Genomic DNA, 13,368 nt, shown 5'->3' with positions numbered 1-13,368 from the left:
TATATTCATACAGCTTCTCACACCTATTTGATTGAAAATAATAATGCCAATATGACTATCTATATTCACCCTTTTATTCACTAAAATGTTAATATCTAAGAATGTTTGTGAAATAGTCACATGGAAGCAGGCTTATGATCAGATGATGTGTTTAAGCGCATTGTCTCACTTATCCTTGATCTGTTCCAAGAGGATTGCTGGTGTCATCAACTCCACTTTTTACAGTTTGAGGCTTGAGACTGGGGGAGATGAAAGTGGTTTACCTAAACCCACGTATTGTGGAGGAGGCAGAGCTGGGTCAGAACTGGTTAACTTCAGTTGATGTAGCATTTGCCATTTGTGTGCCAGGTCTGAGCTAGTCCTTAGGAGTACACTTTCTAAGAACTTTCATATAGTTGTCCCTCAAAAACTAGACTAATGATATATATGAATAAGAGTATGAGGAAAATGGAAACACTGACTCAGAATTTTCATTCATTTGGATATTTATAGAAAACCTGTCAGCTAAAGAATTGAAGAAAATGCTTAGCAAGCAGAGAAGAGCTCAAAAAAAGGCTAAACTTGAAGAAGAGAGAAAGCATGCGGAAAGGGAACGTCAACAAAAAAATCAAAAGAAAAAAAGGGAAGAAGAGGAAGAAGAAACCAGTGGTCTCAAAGAAGAACTTATACCAGAGAAATTAGAAAGGGTGAGATGACTATCTTTGTTTTGACCATAAATATGATTTATTTAAATCTATCCTGACCATAAACATGATATATTTAAATCTATAAATCAGAAGCCATTTTATAGTATTTGTAGTATTAGCCAAGGTCCTTATGATGGTTATTAATTATTTTTGAGTGATGATATGTAAATTTTGGCTAATGCAGATTATAGATAGAATTGTAGTTATGGTAAGCAAACTAATGGTCCTCCAGATGTGTCCACATCCTAGTCCCTGGAACCTGTGAATATGTTACGTTACACGGCAAAAAGAATTAAGGCAGCAGATGGAATTTCTGGTTGTACTTAGCTGGCTTTAAAATCGAGTAGCCTGGATTATCCAGGTGAGCCTAATGTAATTAATCACAAGGGGCCTTAAACATGGGGCAGGGAAGCAGGAGAGGAAGTCTGAGTGGTATGAGAAAGACTTAGTCCTTTCTTGCTGGCTTTGGAGAGGGAGGGAAGGAGCCACAAGCCAGAGGATGTGGACAGTCTTGAGAAGCTGAGTCTTATTGACACCTTGATTTTAAGCCCGGTGAAACCCATGTTGGGCTTTTGAACTACAGAACTGCAAGGCAAAAAGTCTTTGTTGTTTAATGGAGGAAATTTTATCATTCATACAGAAAGTCAATAAGGAAACACAAGCCTTAAATGCCATTTTAGACCAGATGGACATAATTGGTATTTCCAGAGCATTGCATCTGAAAGCAGCAGAATACACATTCTTTTCAAGTGCACGTGGAATTCTCCAGGAGAGACCATGTGCTGGGCCACAAAGCAAGCCTTGGTATATTTTAAAAAACTGAAATCATATCAAGCATTTTTCCTGACCACAACTTAAGAGGCTAGAAATCAACTCCAAGAAAAAAAAACTGGAAAACCATGTGGAGGCTAAACAATATGCTACTGAACACCCAGTGGATCACTGAGGTAATCAAGAAATGCCTGGAGGCAAATGAAAATGAAAGCACAGTAACCCAAAACCTACAGGATGCAGCAAAAGCAGTTCTAAGAGGAGATTTATACCGATACAAGCTTACCTCAGGAAACAGAAATCTCAGATAAACAAACTTACATCTAAAGGAATTAGAAAAAGAAGAACAAACAAAATCCAGAGTTAGTAGAAGGAAAGAAACCATAAAGATCAGAGCAGAAATAAATGACATAGAGACAAAAAAAAAAAAAACAATGAAACTAATAGCTGGTTCTTTTAAAAGATAAACAAAATTGATAAATGTTTAGCCAGACTCAAGCAAAAAAGGCAGAGGGCCCAAATCAATGAAATCAGAAATGAAAAAGAAGTTACAATTGGCACCACAGAAATACAAAGGATCGTAAGAGAATTCTATGAACAGCTATAGGCTAATAAAATGGACAACCTAGAATTAATGGACAAATTCTTAGAAAGGTACAATCTCCCAAGATTGAACCAAGAAGTAGAAAATAAGAACAGACTAGTTACCAGTATTGAACTTGAGTCAGTAATTTTTAAACTTCCAACAGACAAAAACGTCCAAGACCAGATGACTTCACAGGTGAATTCTACCAAATACTTAGAGAAGAGTTAACACCTATCCTTCTGAAACCATTCCAAAAAATTGCTGAGGAAGAAACACTTCCAAATTCTTTCTGTGAGGCCAGCATCATCCTGATAACCAAAACCGGACAAAGATATCACAAAGAAAATTATAGGCCAGCGTCACTGGTGAACATAGATGCAAAAATCCTCAACAAACTATCAACAAACCAACTCCAACAAAACATTAAAAGGGTAGGATCATACATCATGAGTGGGATTTATTCCAGGGATGCATGGATTTTTTTGATGTCTGCAAGTCAACCAGTGTGATACACCACATTAACAAACTGAAGAATAAAAACCATATGATCATCTCAGTAGATGGAGAAAAGGCTTGTTACTTATTTGGTCATTTTTAGAATGGCCATACTTCCCAAGGTATTCCACAGATACAGTGCAATCCCTATCAAATTACCAATGACATTTTTCTCAGAACTAGAAAAAAATATTTTTTACTTTGTATGGAAACACAGAATACCCCGAATAACCAAAACAATCTTGAGGAAGAAAAGCAGAGGTGGAGGAATCACATGCCCTGACTTCAGACTATACTACAAAGCTATGATAATCAAAACGACACGACACTGGCACAAAAACAGACATCTAGATCGATGGAACAGAATGGAAAACCTAGAAATAAACCCACACACTTATGGTCAATTAATCTACAACAAAGGAGGCAAGAATATACAGTGGAGAAAAGACAGTCTATTCAATAAGTGGTGTTAGGAAAACTGGACAGCTACATATAAAAGAATGAAATTAGAACATTCTCTAACACAGTATACAAAAAGAAACTCAAAATTAAAGACCTAAATGTAAGATCAGATACTATAAACTGCTAGAGGGAAACATAGAACACTCTTTAACATAAATTGCAACAATATTTTTTTGGATCCTAGAGTTCTCCTAGAGTAATGGAGATAAAAATAAACAAATGGGACCTAATTTAAAAAGCTTTTGCACAGCAAAGGAAATCATAAAACAAAAAGGCAACCAACAGAATGGGAGAAAATATTTGCAAATTATGCTACCAGCAAGAGGTTAATTTCCAAAATATACAAACAGTTCATACAATTTAATATTAAAAAAGTTTAAAAACCCAATCAAAAAATGGGTAGAGGGCCTAAATAGACATTTCTTCAAAGATGACATCCAGATGGCCAATAGGCACATGAAAAGATGCTCAATATCACTAATTATTAGAGAAATACAAATCAAAACTACAAGGTATCACTTGACGCCAGCCAGAGTGGCCATCATTAAAAAGTCTACTAATAATAAATGCTGGAGAGGGTGTGGAGGAAGAGGAACCCTCCTACACTGTTGGTGGGAATGTAAATTGGTGCAGCCACTTTGGAGGACAGTATGAAGGCTCCTTAAAAAACAAAAAATAGAGTTATCACATATTCCTACAATCCCATTCTTGGGCTGCTTCATAGCAACACTATTTACAATAGCCCAGACACGGAAACAACTGTAATGTCCATTGATGGATGACTGGATAAAGAAGATGTGGTATATACACACACACACACACGCACAATGTGTACACACACACACACACACACACACACACACACACACACACACACACACACTGGAATACTACTTAGCCATAAAAAAGAATGAAATAATGCCATTTGCAGCAACATGGATGGACCTGGAGATTGTCTTACTAAGTTAAATCAGACAGAAAGACAAATATATCACTGATACGTAGAATCTAAAAAAATGATACAGATGAACTTATTAACAAAACAGAAGGAGACTCACAGACATAGAAAACAAACTTAAGTTACATACAGTAAATCTTTAGTAATTTGTTGGAGCAGCAATATAATTGTGTATTAAATATGGAAGCATTTTATATATCTCACTAGATAATGTTTTAGCTACAAAGAAATAGATCCATGATTTCTCAGAGTGTTAATAGTTATTTAGGAACCAGATTTAGGGAGATATTCAGCTTTCTGGTTTATTCACTTGAATCTAGTATAAATAATTTAAATTTGTCATTAACTTTTCTCAGTTACGTAATGTGGTTATATTTGTTTCCGTACCTTAAATGTTTGTAGTTTAAGGGGCTTGGTGGGATAATGATACTTGTAAGTATAATGGTACTTGGTGTACCATTGCCTTAAGTCTGTGGAGTAATCTCCCACATTTTCTTGGTTTTTATAAAATTATCTTGATTTTATAATCAGAAAATAGAGCTATTTCCATTTTGAAAATCATTGACTACTTTGTTTATAGTTGATAGTTTTAAAATGTTTTATTGCTTATTTAGTTACATTGTCTAAGTTATTGTATGCATTAATTATATGCATTAATATAAAATTTAGGGGGAAATTTGATGTGTATAACTGATTTATAAGTATAATAATTTTTCTTTCTGTTTCAAAATAGACAGAAAATCCATTAGAAGAAGCTATCAAGTTTCTTATACCTCTTAAGAACCTTGTTGCTGATAACATTGACACCCATCTATTAGCATTTGAAATATATTTTAGAAAAGGTAATAAATAATTTGAATTCAGATTTTAATCCTTGGTTTTATTGGTGACCATATTCAGTTTAATCTTTGTGAGTTAAATCTGTTTTTGTTTCTTAGAGTATCATTCCAGCCTTCCACAAAAGCTATTAATCCCTTTTTTCTTTGCTGCTCAAACCTTTACTGAGTAGTAAATTACGTTAGTATGATCAAATGAATAATTTGAAATCATACAGATTGTTTGCCTGAAGCAATTCCTCATAATTTTTCAAGCATTCCTTTAGAAAATAAAAGTTGTTTTTGGTAACCAAAGTCAGCTTTCAGTTTTGCTTATGAGTGTTTTAGGAAAGGTAACATTTTGTTCCTGGATTTTAAGTGAGTCTAAAATAAAGTGAAGAGAACATGCATAAATATTGATCCTGTTACTGTTATATTTTTTTCTGACAGGAAAGTTTCTGTTAATGCTGCAGTCTGTCAAACGAGCTTTTGCCATCAACAGTAATAACCCATGGTTACATGAATGTTTAATTAAGTTTTCTAAATCTGGTAAGTATAAGAAAGGAATTATTTATGTAAAAGTAAATATAACAGTTCAGCTGTCTTCCTTTTAAGCTGGACATTAAAGAGATTTGCAACAGTGTAAAGCAAAAATAGATATAATATTTATAGTATTTATAAAGATGTGTCTATAAAATGAACATGCTGGCAAAGATGCGTTAGAAATTAGTGAATTTTTTTGTTTGCTTGTTTGAACACTTTTTTTTTAAACATTTTTTATTGAGTTATAGTCATTTTACAGTGTGTCAAAATTCCAGCGTAGAGCACAATTTTTCAGTTCTACATGAACATACATATATTTATTGTCACATTTTTTCGCTGTGAGCTATCACGAGATCTTGTATATACTTCCCTGTGCTATATAGTATAATCTTGTTTGTCTATTCTGCATATGCCTGTCAGTATCTACAAATTTTGAAATCCCAGTCTGTCCCTTCCTCCCCCCGCCCCCTTGAGAAATTAGTGAATTTTAAGCTAGAGTGTTTTTATATTCCAAAGGAGCAATAACATTTTTGACGTGTAAAATACATCAAGCTTAATAATAAATGACTATATATCAAATGATTTTGTTTCAGCGGACAGAATTTTTTAATTCCAAATGTTCTGTTTTTATAGTGTCTGATCACAGTAATCTTCCAGACATTGTGAGTAAAGTTCTGTCTCAAGAAATGCAGAAAATATTTGTCAACAGGGACCTGGAAAGTTTCAATGAGGATTTTCTCAAGCATAATGCTACCTCTCTTCAGCATCTACTTTCAGGTTGGTATTTAGCTCCTGGGTTTAAACGTTTATGGAAAAAAGTTAGAATGTGATATTAAAGGAAAAAAAAGTTTGGAAAGATGATCCTCACTAATTAAGAGAGAGAAAAAAATGAATGCAAAACCATGTTGATCTTTCAAATTAGGAAATTTTTTTTTTTTTTTTGAAGGAGATTGAAGGAGATGGGAAAGATGTGGTGTAAAAGCCCTCTTGTATTTTGCTGCTGTAGGTGTGAATTGGTCCAGCCATTTAGGAAAGCAGTTTGTCATTCTTATTAAGAGCATCACATTACCTGTGCCTTTTGCTGTAGTCATACATACCTGTGTAAATAATTTTAAAGATTTAATCTAAAGCAAAGAAAGAATTTTAAGGACAAGGATGTTAACTGAAATGCTGTATGCAAGGATGGGGAAAAGAATGAGGCAAATTTAATTCATGTCCAATGATATGGGAAACAGTAGCAGGTTCATAGGATGGGAATACCAGGTAGTCATATAAAGTGCTATTTATTCAGAAGTTTGAAATAACAGGACTAACATACAATACCATCTCAACTATGTAAATATATACATGGCATAAAGGTTGGAAAGAAGTATATTCTAAAGCTTTAAAGGTTGCCTTTGGGTGTCATGGTTATGAGTAACTTATATTTTCTTGTGTTTTTATTACTTTACTTATTTTGCGTTTTGAGGACTTATATATCCTGCTTTGTTACAGGAAGGATTTTAGGTGGTTTATACCAATTTATAGAATAAAAAGATACAAACTAAATGCAAACTTGAAAAAGATTGTGGAAAAGGAATTCAGGACAAAATGAAGTACATAATATAATTCACCATGCTCCTACTTTAAGCCGCATATTTAAATATTTGAACCTAAGCTTTCTTGTCGTAAAGGGAAACTTCTTGGTTCTATCATTTATGGAAAAAAGTTAGTACCTCTGAAAAATCAACAACACTTCTCGGTAGTAAGGGCTAGATAAGAATTTCTCTTCAAGCACACAGGATAATAGAAGAAGATACTTCTTTATTATAGTAATGAGAAATGTCTTTCTAAACATTATGTGAAATTCTAAGGAGAAGATAGTTTTTGCCACATTAAAAGAAAACCACACCATAATGACAGTCACAAGGCCAAGTGGGAAAAATATTCACAGATATGTAACTGATTAAAAGCTAATAGTATACATATAACTGTTGTAAATTCACAATAGAAATGTAAATAAACAAAAGCCCAATTAAAAATGAGCGTAGAATATGGACCATGTAGTTGAAAGCAGAAATTATTTAAAAGCAACTTTAAAAATTACATACTTTCTTTGTGAATATACAGACATTTTCCTGTTGTCCATCTCGCACACTGCTCTTTGGCAATAATTTGTTCCTTAGATGTTTTATTTTAGGGTATCATCTTTTAAAAATAATTTTAGTTGAAATACTGATTGATGCCACAAGGTAACCCATATTTACATTTATTGTTACATCATTTCTTAGGGATGAGGCTGTTAAATCTGGTCTCCTGGTAGATGTTTAAAAACCATCTCTTTGTGACAGAAAAAGCCCTGATGTGTAGTATTCTGCCATAGTGTGAATACTCCCAGTGTGACCCAAAGCTGTCATTGGGATGTCCCGGGCTAGGGAGCTGGGAAGGGACGGCACCGCTGGCTCCCGAGAGCGGGTAGGTGCGGCCCCAGCCCCCGCTGACTGGGCACCTGCTGTCACTGGGCAGTGCGAATCATTTTGAAATGTCTTGGTATTTCAGGTGCTAAAATGATGTATTTTCTGGACAAGTCAAGGCAAGAGAAAGCAATTGCTATTGCCACTAGACTGGATGAAACGATAAAAGATAAAAATGTAAAGGTAAGATTTTTCACAGACTGATTTCTGCAGATTACGGATACTGAGTGATGTAACGCAACACGTCTTTACAACATAATTCTTGAGGGAGCCTTCACAGTTATGTCTGGATTTGAATCTCAGCTCCACCCATTAGGAACTGTGTCACATTAGGCAAGGTACCTCTCTTAGCTTCCTTTTCCTCACTTATAAGATAAGAATGAAAATACTATCCATCTCAGAGTTGTTATAAGGGTCAACTGAAGTAGTAAACTGAGGTTGCTTGGCACACAGTAAGCACTCAGTAAATGGGAATTATTGTTATTAATCAAGGACGCTTCCATTTTAGTGATCACAGTTTTCAGAGATTCACCTTTTCAAATATTAGAATTTTACTGCTTTTTTAAGGCTTTGCAGTGTTGATTAAAAAATCTTTTTAATTTATTATTATTTTATTTTGCAGAGGGAGGTAATTGGGTTTGTATTTATTTGCTTATTTTTAATGGAGGTACTAGGGATTGAACACAGGACCTCGTGCGTGCTAGGAACGTGCTCTACCACTGAGCTAGACCCACCCCCTCAGAGCTGATTTTTTAAGTGTTCCTTTTTTGAGGGGATTACTTACTATAGATAGCGAGAAATTAGTTTAAAATGAGGCCTTGTTAAGTTTTCTCTAGCTTAATTAAATTGCATCTTTTGATTAAAGTAATTATTAACCAAACTTCTTTTTTTAAAAAAATAATTTTTATTTTCCCCTGTTTAAATAGACTTTAATAAAGGTTTCTGAGGCACTGCTTGATGGCAGCTTTGGGAACTGTCATTCCCAGTATGAAGAATACAGGGTGGCCTGTCATAACCTGCTTCCTTTTACTTCTGCTTTCCTGCCTGGGGTGAACGAAGTCAACAGTCAGAACGCAGCGCGCGGCCAAACAGCTAACTATGATGTCTTGGCAAATGAAACTTGAAATCCCGTCGAAAGTTGATGCCTGTAAGACGCAAAGCTGAATCCAGATCAGGGTTTCCTTTGTAACTTGTATTTTAATATAGATATGAAATGAAACACAGTTGACCCTTGAACAGCATGGGTTTGGATCGCAGGGGGTCCACTTACATGTGGATTTTTTTCAGTATTAAATACGACAGTACGGCGTGATCTGCAGTTGGTTGAATCCATGAATGCGGAACCCCAGATAGGGAGTGACCGCATATGCAGAGGGCCGACGGTAAGTTCTAGGTGAATTTTTGACTGCACGGGGGTAAATAACTCTTGCTTTTGTTCATGAGTCAGCTGTAATTGGATAGAATTTTGAAAGGAGTTCTGTAAGCTTATTTTATTCTTCATCTGATTCAGACAGCTTACATAAATGTCTGTTAAAATTACCTGTTTATACTTGCATAGTTTTCTTAAACTTCTGCATTATCAGCATTGTGATGGGTGCTGTCACTTCATAACTATGGTAATTTCTTAATTAACCTGTCTACAGCTCCACTGTATTATTTTCCTTAGCTCCTGGTTTCATTTCTAAATCTGTGTTTTGATCCCTTATTGATTTGTTTTGTTATTGTTTACTTGCTTTTTAGTTAAAGTACATCAATTTTAAAGTGTTAATAACTATATGTGAAAAACAATAAGGAACTCCTTTTGGCAGATATTTATTTAGAACTTAACTTCAGTTTGACCTCTTGTCTAGCTTAATTTTTGTGTGTGTGTGATTTATCATTTCCTTTTCAATATTCATGAAAATGATATTTTCTGCTGAATGAGGATACTCCAGTTTTATATTGATGATTCAGTGTACAGAGATGTGTTTGCCACTTAATCATGGAAATTCACTGATAAATTTGTTGCATATCTGTCGATCAGTCTTAAAGGCCCACAGATGAGAATTATGCTTTCTTCACTAAATTGCTTTGTGTGTTACCAAGTAGTTTATAGGTGAGTGGTGTGCCACTGGGAACCATAATGGGGCAGATTACAAATTATAATGAAACATGCATACTCTTACAGCCATGTGTTGACTATTAAATACGTCTTTATATCAGCAAAATGAGAATTTAAACTATCAACTAGTTTAACTCTTAAAACATAGTATTATTGAGCAATATATTTTTGGGAGGATGACTTTTTGTTTTTTCTTGTACAGAAAACAGTAATAGAACCATTTAATGTGTTTCTTTCAGAACTGTGTAAATATGTCAGTAATACCAGTACTTTCTTTTAAGGCAACTATAAATTCAAAAGGGGAGATTTTATTTAGAGAAATAATTAAAATAGTTTTCCATCACTCTAAGCTGATACTTAGATTCATAATTGTTGAGAGAAAAAACTAACTATAAAATAATGTCAACCTATATATGCTGTAATAAATTATTTTGTACACAGTTGCCTATTTGTGCTTATTATTGCTCCCCACTATCAAAGTATTTTTGCAAAATGGTTTTTCCTTGAGGGAGTAAAAACTTCATTTTTATACGTTTATTTAAAAAAAATAACCACCTACCGATGTATTCTGGTGCCTCAGCAGCTTGGCTTCTTTTTGGTGTTTTAATAATTTTAGAAGTAGGCAGTTTTTGTCGCTAAATATCCTGGGAAACATGTAATTCATTATGTTACATCTTTTTGCAGTTTGTCCATCCAGAGCCATCCACTCAGCTCTTCTCTTTGGACATTTTATTTATTTAGCTTCATTATAAGTGCCCTGATGTCTCCAGCCTGGTCTGTTTTGAGTGGGAATCACAGAGCCCGGCACCAAGTAATCCTGATGACGAATGCTTGCAGTCACTAAGTACTCGGAGTACTGTCACCAATCTCACTTGACCCTCCTAGTTGCCCAGTGGGAGAGGCATCGACTATCCTCGTTTTACATGACACTAAGCTAAGAGGGGTGGAAGCTTTTCCCAAGGCCACACGGATTTTCCGTAGCAGAGCAGGATCCACACCTGCTGCTTCCAACTTTGCATCGCGTTCCTTCCTATCTGTCATCACGCTCAGTAGTCCTTGTACTGTCTTACCCATTGGTCTGGCCTTGTATGTGTTTAAAGTCTTGTCTCAGTAAGAGAGTTGGTTTCCTGAGAGCAGGACCCAGGCTAAGCCCCCAGCAGGATCCACTCCCTGACTTACGCTTAGTTCCCAGTTAGCAGGTTTGCATGAGGCTCAGAGCAGCAATTGGCTTTCTGAAACTTCGAAGTGAGTTCATTGTTTCCCCACTGGAGGGCAAGCTTTCCAACTCAGTTTTTACTTCTCTGATTTCTTAAGAATTAAAAGAACAACTGTACGTGGGCCTGAGTTGTTTTCTGGGTTTTCACTATTTCGGGGAAATCAGGTTGTTTCCATATGTTGGAAGTTGTGTAATATATACATTTCTCATTCATTGAGTCCTGAGAGTTGTCTTTTGTAGAGATTAAAAATCCCCCGTGCAGCTTTTGTTAAGTGTAAAGGCACTGCCCAGTGGAGTTCTGTGTGGCAGCGGGCTTTGATCTGAGAGGGGAAGAATGGGTGCTGGTTTTAGGTCACACCCTCCCGCAACCCCCTTCTCCTTGTTTCTAGAGTAGGAGGGTTAGCCAGGTGACCAGTATCCCACGATTACTGTGTTCTCAAACTAGAAGGCCCTTCGAGTCAAGGATTGTGTAGACCCATCTTGGTTACCCCACAGGTACCTTCCCTGGCACAGAATATGGCCCCGGGAACGCGGGGCAGTTCTGCCTCTGCAACCTTCTGCTAATTAAAGTGGTGGAAGCAGCCTGGGTCTGTGCCCCAGTGAGTCACCTCAGCCCTCTTCCTGGGCTCAAAAGTCTACACAATGGGAGTCTTAAGTGGGGGACAAAAGCAAACCAAGGCTTTGAATACACTAATCCAACTTGTTCCACGTATAAAAATAATATGGCGCTCTCTACACATACAGATCTAGCTGCCTGTTCTTGTGCATGTGAGGATTCAGGTTCCCTTCCTGCGCCCACGGGTCTGCTGCTGAGCCTCGCTGCAAGACCTCCGTTTGTAGACCCTGAGGAATGTGTCACAGCACAACTGCATGTCTTCTCCCATGGTCACCAGGGGATCTGAGAGTTGTGTGCACCTAATACAGCCTCTTCCAAATGCGATATCCATCAGCCACTTTTGCCAGGGGGACGAGTAACTTGTTTCAGTGGGTTCTTAGATGCTCTCGTCTCATCTTCATCTGTCTTTGCTGGTAGGGGAGAGCTTTAATCGACAGCACTACATCAGTGGACGTTCTCCCTTAAAGTCAAGAGAGTAGGACCTGGAGTGAGATGATACTTTGAGAGCATCAGAGGAGTCTGATCTATTTAATTCTACACTTACAAAGGGAATCTTTTTTATTAGCAGAAATGATAACTGTCTTATCTCTGTAATGTGAAACAGTGACCACTGACAACCAACAAACAAGTTGGGGAACTGGGGATTGACTGACTTTCATCGATATTCATTTGTTGCATTTTTTTGTTTGTTTGTTTCTTCTAATTTATGAGTAGGCATCAAAGCTTCAGGAAAATTTGTAATAGAAGAACTTGAAGTGGTAAAATGCCATCAGTTGCTTAATTTTCCCACCGATGGAATAAGGCTGCCATTAGTCCATGTTAGTGGCCAAACATACCTAGCTGAAGACACAGCCAGACCTCCTAGGACCAGAGTTCAAGGACCACTGCCCTAACCCTTCAAGGCTCTGCTCTACTGTCACCACCTTCCTGAACGCTTCCCTGACTCCTCTGATGCAGTTTGTCTACCCCAAATACACATCAAGCCACCTTACAGCAATGATCGCACTGCATTTGTCACACCTACCTTGCTGGGGTGTTATATGGTTACGTGCCTCATCCCCACTACTGGACTGTAAGCTTCTTAAGCCCAGGGATGTGCGTCACTGCCTGGGTTTGAATCCCTACTCTGCCACTGGCAGCAGTGTGATCTTTGGCAAGTGATTAATCTCTCTGCCTCCGTTTCTTCATCTATAGAATGGAGCAATCGTACCTCCTTCATAGAGCTGCAGTGAGGATTAACAAGTTCCATGCAAACCACCTAGAATGGTGCCCGAACAGTTGGTGCCATATCCGTGTTTGTAGTCGTTGCTGTTACTTCTCTGTCTCTCCCACACCACCTTGCTAGGCCTTCCTACCAGGAGGTGGGCTCCTGATGGATCCTGCAGAGTAAGATGGCTTTCCGCTGTGCCTTGAGTTCTTATTCAGTAGGAGCTTTGTGGCCAGCCCCCTTCTCAGGACCTATGAGGCCTCCTGTGCTCTCTCTCTCCTACAGTAGATGCCAGCCCACCAGGCCATGCCCTGTCTTCTTAGTGGAGCTGCTGTTGAAAGACTACTGAGAGGGGAAAGGGTATAGCTCAGCGGTTGATCACGTGCTTACTGTGCACAAGGTCCTGGGTTCAGTCCCCAGTACCTCCATGTATATAGATGGATGGATGGGTGGATGGAT

General features: G+C 37.2%; 1 protein-coding gene across 4 annotated transcripts in view; it reads left to right on the top strand.

Moving 5' to 3' along the window:
* NAA16 (N-alpha-acetyltransferase 16, NatA auxiliary subunit) overlaps positions 1-10,313 on the top strand; it is a 57,664-nt gene extending 47,351 nt beyond the window's left edge. For 3 of the 4 annotated variants that reach the window (XM_072976322.1, XM_072976321.1, XM_072976323.1), the window contains 6 exons: positions 493-686; positions 4,692-4,800; positions 5,224-5,322; positions 5,950-6,093; positions 7,855-7,952; positions 8,696-10,313. In XM_072976322.1, coding sequence (XP_072832423.1) covers positions 493-686; positions 4,692-4,800; positions 5,224-5,322; positions 5,950-6,093; positions 7,855-7,952; positions 8,696-8,893 — 842 coding nt within the window. In that variant the 3' untranslated portion in view covers positions 8,894-10,313. Of the gene's footprint in view, positions 1-492; positions 687-4,691; positions 4,801-5,223; positions 5,323-5,949; positions 6,094-7,854; positions 7,953-8,695 lie in introns of those variants that run through there. The other variant, XR_012080034.1, reaches the window with a different exon arrangement.
* The last annotated feature ends 3,055 nt before the right edge of the window (positions 10,314-13,368 follow it).

Source organism: Vicugna pacos, chromosome 14 (genome assembly GCF_048564905.1).
Source record: "Vicugna pacos chromosome 14, VicPac4, whole genome shotgun sequence".
Taxonomy (NCBI): domain Eukaryota; kingdom Metazoa; phylum Chordata; class Mammalia; order Artiodactyla; family Camelidae; genus Vicugna; species Vicugna pacos.
This window is presented reverse-complemented; position numbering and strand designations above follow the sequence as displayed.